Source organism: Lygodium microphyllum, chromosome 20, assembly GCF_053477565.2.
Source record: "Lygodium microphyllum isolate KBCC chromosome 20, Lygodium_microphyllum_v1.1.10, whole genome shotgun sequence".
Classification (NCBI taxonomy): Eukaryota; Viridiplantae; Streptophyta; class Polypodiopsida; order Schizaeales; family Lygodiaceae; genus Lygodium; species Lygodium microphyllum.
The window spans coordinates 18,397,047-18,403,985 of record NC_141154.1 but is presented as its reverse complement, the minus strand read 5'-3'; the positions used below and the strand labels follow the sequence as shown (position 1 = coordinate 18,403,985).

At 50.9% G+C, this 6,939-nt stretch overlaps 1 protein-coding gene across 1 annotated transcript; it reads left to right on the top strand.

The window, feature by feature from the left end:
• Window positions 1-1,222: 1,222 nt before the first annotated feature.
• On the top strand, window positions 1,223-6,263 carry LOC148018710 (uncharacterized). The gene is made up of 2 exons (XM_087701078.1): window positions 1,223-4,316; window positions 4,905-6,263. The coding sequence occupies exons 1-2, from the start codon at window positions 1,475-1,477 to the stop codon at window positions 5,513-5,515; spliced, it is 3,453 nt and encodes a 1,150-aa protein (XP_087557204.1). The 5' UTR covers window positions 1,223-1,474; the 3' UTR covers window positions 5,516-6,263.
• The last annotated feature ends 676 nt before the right edge of the window (window positions 6,264-6,939 follow it).

Sequence of the window (6,939 nt, the reverse complement as noted above, 5' to 3'; positions counted from 1 at the left end):
CATGTGACTAACATATTATAAACCATGAAATGGCTTAGCTTAACATCACACTTTCCTTTCTTTACTTGAGATTACTAGCCCTTTACTTACATACTTGTCTTGTAGAGTTTCAACCATATTAAATCACCTATATGAATGATGGGGCACTTTATCTCCAACAAAGAATTATACACTTTGCTCTCTTCTAGAGAGTTGTTAGGGGCACATACTAATGTTGTTGCAAAGTCTTTGCTATTTTAAAGTGAGTTGCACTCTAATTAACATTAACATTTATTGAAATTCTATGTATCTTGTCTTTGATATTGTCATCTACTCCTATGCAAGCACCACCACTTCTTGGGAATATAATTAGTTGAGAGCTAGTGATAGCTTTTGATATCACTTTCAAAATTTTACAAAATTGCTATTGTACCACTTTGATTTCTTGCAAGCAGATGATATAAGGGTTTAAGGCATAGGTTCTCACCGAGTCCTAGATGATTTGTGTCATTTTAGGTTTAGTCAACAAATGGAAAGTGCTCACCACTTCATATCTCCTCCACATTTGGCTTACATTAGGCCATGCCCCTCTACCTTGCCCTAGAGGGAGCTAGCCCTTCTCATTTGCTCAACACATGTGACTATAGCACACATAAGGTTTAAGTTGTGGGGTTGCACGTATATGCACATTATATGTAGGACTTGTTCCCATCGAGGCCTAGTTCTTCAGAACTAGGATGTGAACTAGTTCTCAAACTTGCAATGGCATCTTGAATAGCAATTGGCTTTGAACCTGGGAGCTTCTCAAGCCATGACTGAAGGCATGGTCTAGAAAGGTTTGTCACGAGCGTGCACGTGCATACTTCTTTTTTGATTTGATCCCATTTTCGATTTGCGAGCACAGATGTTAGCGCTCAAGAAATAATATGTATTGCAAATGAGCTTGAAGGTTGGGCACCATTTTGGTGGTGGGAAGTTGGGAACATGTCCGTGTATAGTTTTTAAGTTGGGGTTTGGGGTTGTAGGTTTTGGTTTCTTTCAGAGGTTTGACAAAACCAAGTCGTGCGGACGGAATCTTTTCATACCCCCAGTCCAACGTGGAATTGAGGGTCTTGGTGGAAAGGTTTTCCTACCGGTGGGAAGTCGCTTTCCGCTTCTGTTGGTGGGCATCCCTCCCTCCCCCCCTCCCATCCCTCCCTCGACCCTTTTTGTTGCTCCATTTTTAAATGAATTGGCGTGTGTGCTCGCGCTCACGCTCTGGCTCTGGCTCTCTCTCTCTCTCTCTCTCTCTCTCTCTCTCTCGGCCAGGTGATAAGCTCACAAAACATCAGTGCTCTCTCTCTCTCTAGAATCGACAATCTACTGTCTTAGACGACAATCTAGTGATGAACATTAGCCATGGTTGCTCGCTTCCTCTCTCCTCTTGCGCGAGCCTGTATAGTTGAATTATGATCCTTTGGCCAGCTGCTAGTAAGTAGGTAGTGAGTTTGGTTCGATGTTTCGAATCCCAAATATGATGCATAGAGTTGGTCCCCTCTTATTTCTGGTACTGTGTTGTTGCACATCCTGCGCCCTTGCGGCTGCCATAGACGATGAGATTGAGGCGCTCTTGGCTCTCAAGTCGAGTTTGATCGATCCGATGGGTCGCTTGAATGATTGGGTGGTGCTCATTCGAGCGGACAACGGGCAGGCCAACTACAGCATCAGTCCCTGCAAGTGGACGGGCGTGTCTTGCAACAGCAGCAGCGGGTTTAATGGAGGAGGAGAAGGGGTGGCGGTGGTGGCGCTGGACCTATCCAGTATGAATCTCTCGGGCTTTATCTCTGCAGATATAGGGCGACTGCAAAATGTGGAAAATGTGTCCTTTGCTGTCAACAACCTCACGGGGAGGCTGCCTCCCGAAATCACAGACATGGGATGTGCATTGAAGTCCCTCAACATCTCCAACAACCTATTCAATGGCGAGTTTCCTGCTGGTAATCTCAGCAAGTTGGCCTTCCTGGAGGTCCTCGATGCTTATAACAATAACTTCTCTGGGCCCTTGCCTCTCGAGATCAGCAAGCTCACCCGCTTGCGTCATCTCCACCTCGGTGGGAACTTCTTCAATGGAAGCATTCCTCCGCAGTATGGCGACATGCAGAGCCTTGTGTACCTCGCCTTGTCTGGGAATTCCCTGACTGGGAGGATCCCCGTGGAGCTAGGCAATCTGGCCCTCCTGCAAGAGCTGTACTTGGGATACTACAATGTGTTCGATGGTGGGATACCCTCTGCATTGGGCCTCCTGACTGGGCTTGCGCGGCTAGACATGGCCGACTGCGGGCTTACTGGCAGCATTCCGCCTCATCTCCAGAACCTGACCAAGCTCGACTCTCTGTTTCTACAAATCAATTCTTTGTCGGGCGCAATACCATCAGAGGTGGGGAACATGGCCAGTCTGAGATCGCTGGATCTGTCCAACAACATGCTGTCGGGCCACATTCCGGCGGGTCTCGGCAGACTAGCCAACCTGGAGCTCCTCAATTTGTTCCGCAACCAGCTGCATGGCGGAGTGCCTTCTTTCATCGGTAACCTTCCCTCCCTGCAGGTGCTCTCCTTGTGGGAGAACAATCTCACAGGCTCCATGCCCCAGCATCTGGGCTCCAACGGGAAGCTCGTCATTGTAGACCTGTCCACCAACTCCTTCTCTGGCCCCATCCCGCCTCGCCTCTGCTTTGGGGGCAACCTCCAGAGGCTCATCCTCTTCAGGAATTCCTTGACGGGGCCTATCCCGCCGAGCTTAGGCAACTGCACCACGCTCGTGCGTCTTCGGCTGGGCCAGAACCGGCTCTCTGGATCCATCCCTTCTGGACTCCTGGCCCTCCCTGCATTGCAAATGTTGGAAGCTCCTCTCAACAGTCTCAACGGTAGCCTACCTTCTACCATTCCTTTCAATGCTAAATTGGGCAGGTTGGATTTGTCCGGCAATCAGCTAAGCGGGGCCATCCCTTCTTCTATCGGCAGCTTGTCTTCTCTGCAAACGTTTTTATTGCCGGGAAATGCTCTCTCGGGTATCATCCCCACCGAGGTGGGACGACTTACCCGTCTCTCGAAGCTGGACTTGAGCGGGAACTCGATCATGGGCTCCGTTCCCGCGTCTCTGGGGGAGTGCGATGCTCTCACTTACTTGGATCTGAGCAGCAACGAGCTGGAGGGAGCTATTCCGCCAGACTTGCAAAACCTTGCGGTGCTGGATTTCCTTAATCTCTCGAGGAACCATCTCTCGGGGAGCATCCCGCCTCCTCTCCAGCAGATGCAGTCTCTAACGGCGGCAGATTTCTCCTACAACAATCTGTCGGGAGTCACCCCGGATCAGGGTCAGTTCGCGACGTTCAACGCGAGCTCCTTCGTGGGCAATCCGGGCTTGTGCGGGGTGCAGCTGCCGGTGGCGTGTGCATCGACTAGTTCCGACAGCAGCTCGCAGCGCCAGGAGCAGCAGGATCAGCTGCGACGGAGGGTCCAGAGCGAGCCTGCGTTGGTGTACTGGGTGATAGTGGGGGTCATCTCGTCGCTGACGGTTGTGGTGTTTGTGGTGGGGGTGATATGCAACCGCCACGCCTTCTGCGCGCTGCTGGGGCGGGAGCTGGGGCCGGGCTTCAGCGGTGCGCTGGGGCTGGGGATGGAGAGCTGGAAGCTGACGGCGTTCCAGAAGCTGGACTTCACGGCGCACCACGTGCTGGCGTGCCTGCGCGACGAGAACATCATCGGGAAGGGAGGCTCGGGGACGGTCTACAAGTGCGCCACGCCTTCCGGCTACGTGGCGGTGAAGAGGTTGCCGGGGAGCAGCTGCAGTTCCTCGTCGTCATCGTCGATGATATCGTGCGCCACCCATCAACACAAGAAGCAGCAGCTGGGCGGGGGCGGCGGGTCGCCGGCGGGCGGCGGGGGATGCTACGTGTCGCACCTGCACGACCACGGCTTCTCGGCGGAGATCCAGACGCTGGGCAAGATCCGGCACCGCAACATCGTGCGGCTGCTGGGCTGCTGCTCCTCCCGCGACACCAACCTGTTGGTGTACGAGTTCATGCCCAACGGCAGCCTTGGCGAGCTGCTCCATGGGCCCCGCGGTGGCTCCCTCGATTGGGCCAAAAGGTTCAGCATCGCCGTCGAGGCGGCCAATGGCCTGCGCTACCTCCACCACGACTGCAGCCCCCTCATCGTCCATCGCGACGTCAAGTCCAACAACATCTTGCTCGACTCCAAGTACGAAGCTCACGTGGCTGACTTCGGCCTGGCAAAGGCCTTGAACTACCCCGAATCCATGTCGTCCGTGGCCGGCTCTTACGGCTATATCGCGCCAGGTACTTCTGTATGTTTGTATATCTTGTCTTTCCCGCTTGTCTTCTTCTTTCTTTGGTTCTCCGTATAATACATAGTAAGCTCTTGTTGGTTGTGGCGATTGTACCGTAATCAGCTCTGCCAAAATTTTCCAAGTAGAGTTTATATAAGGTCATCATGCTTTAACAGCTGCCATTCTGCCGAGGATTTAGGTTTAGTTAAGGTGGGGGGCAGACCGGTACTGAAGCGGTCACGGGATGCCAAGGCGTTGTAGTGCTTACACAGCTAATCAAGAATGTTTACTGTCATGCGAGTATGTTTAATTATCGGATACACATTAAATGCTCGATCAGAGGATGCAATCCGGGGTCTCAGACACTCGGTCTTCAGGCAAAGGAAGAGATCAATGACAACAATGCCAGAAAGCTCCACCATTCGTTTTCCGTTGCTTGTGTGAAACTCAGTTTGTCTTTCTGGTTGCGAATTTGTGCGATTGGAACAACATGAAAAGACGTTCCTTTCCTTGTCTGATGAATGGCTATGGTCTTTTTGTGTGTATGTTATGCATATCAACGTTAATTGAGTATGTGCGTGGATATGTCGGTTTGCAGAGTATGTGTACACGCTGAAGGTGGACGAGAAAAGCGACATCTACAGCTTTGGGATAGTGCTGCTGGAGCTGGTGACAGGGAGGAGGCCATTCGAGCCGGAGTATGGGGAGGGGGTGGACATCGCGGCGTGGGTGAGGAAGAAGGTGCAGAAGGGCAGGGAGGGCGTGCTGGAGGTGGTGGACCCCAGGATACTGGGGGAGGTTCAGGCGCAGGATATTCACCATCAAAGTCAGCAGGGCTCCTCCTCGACGGTGCTGCACCAGGAAGTGATGCTGCTGCTGCGCGTGGCCCTGCACTGCCTCGTGGAGCTGCCCATGCAGCGCCCCACCATGCGGGAGGTGGTGCAGATGCTCACCGATCACCACCACCAGTATCAGTCGTCGTCTATTAGTAGCCCTAACTCCAAGAAAAAGGACTCTGCCTCATCGATGATCCCCAGCAACCTGTGCACACCATACCCCAACAAACCCACTAGCAATAACAGCGACAACAACAGCAACAGCAACAACAAAGCCACTACTCCCAGTGCTGCACCAGCTGCTGTTGCAGCAATATCGAGTCATGGGGAATCTGCCTGCGTGTCCAGCCCCCCTGATCTCATCTCCATTTGAATGAATATCTTTCTATTCCTCTCGCTCTCTCCATACATATACATATTGTCATATATATACATTGCCTCTCGTGCATCGTGCTCATCTCCTTGCCATGTGGCTTCATCATCCATGCATATATTTGCATCTCCCGGACCTGCAAAGCCCCTCCTTACTTTATTCTCGCGCGCTCTCCCTGTCTCTCAAAATTTTGTAGTTTTCAAATATCCTTTGAATCTCCGGCAATCTCGAGACGCCAGCCCTTTTGCTCTCCCGAAAGCTGGTCCTCCTTTTTATGCAGTCCACTGTCTGATCCCTCACGCACCTTTGCGCCCCTTCTCTCACGTAGAGGATAACCCAAAGGTCCCTCCCATGCTCTCTCTCTCTCTCTCTCTCTCTCTCTCCTCCCACTTTTCATAATCGCCCTCTATCACTCTCACATACAGTGCCATGCAATATTTGGTGTTTGGTGGATGATGGGCTTTTCCTTTATCTCTCTGGAAGATACCCCATCCTACGTCCCCAGCAGTGTCATTTTTTTCCTCAACATGGGCTCCTTTACCTTTCTGTTCGTCGTCGTAGCCTATCCATGTAGACCTTAGAAAGGTGCAGAATCTCTACTTGTTAATATCACTGTCATCGCACCTTTCCTCTTTGATTGCCCAAAACATGCAAAAGGTCACTCCCCCCCCCCCCACGTCTCCTCCATCCGGCGAGACGATTTGTACCAAACTTGAAATCACACAAAAAGCATAGAATAATGTCCGAATGATGGCTCCATGGGCATATATGGGGGGGGGGTGGGGGGGCTTTTCTGCAGGTTCTCCTAACTAACGTGTAAAGTAGCTCGCAAATGCTGCTTTCTAATCCAGAAGTACGCCACGGAGATCCTGTTTTGCAAGTGAATTGCTTTGCTCTAAAACCGCGACGTGGTTAATCATCGCTTCTGTTGTCGTCCCACAAACTTCCCATCCAAAACCCAACTTCGCCCTTTGGCAGCAAATCAAGAAAGAGACCTTTAAATTTCTATATCTGTTTGGAAACTTAGATCGCCTGTCTTTCAAACTTTCTTGCTACTCGGGCCAGAGATCAATTACTATCGAAACACCGATGAATGTTATGGCCTTTAATATACGGAAAGCAACGACATGGCGTAGATTAGTTAGCTTACATTGAACTCCATGAAATATGCAAGGGAATGGTTAGGCATACTCCGCTCCGCCTATTGCTAAATTCTCTCGCACGTATGAAAATGAGTAAGAATGAGAATAGTTGGTCCTTGTTATCGTATATACTTGCCAGAACCACACTTAGTGCCAATCTAATTAAGTAGCCATGGTGATTGTGATAAGAGATGGTACTCAAACATTCATTCTATGACACAAAGTCACTATAACATGAACAAGCAAATAGCTCCATCAAAGGACAATAGTTGCTTCATTTAT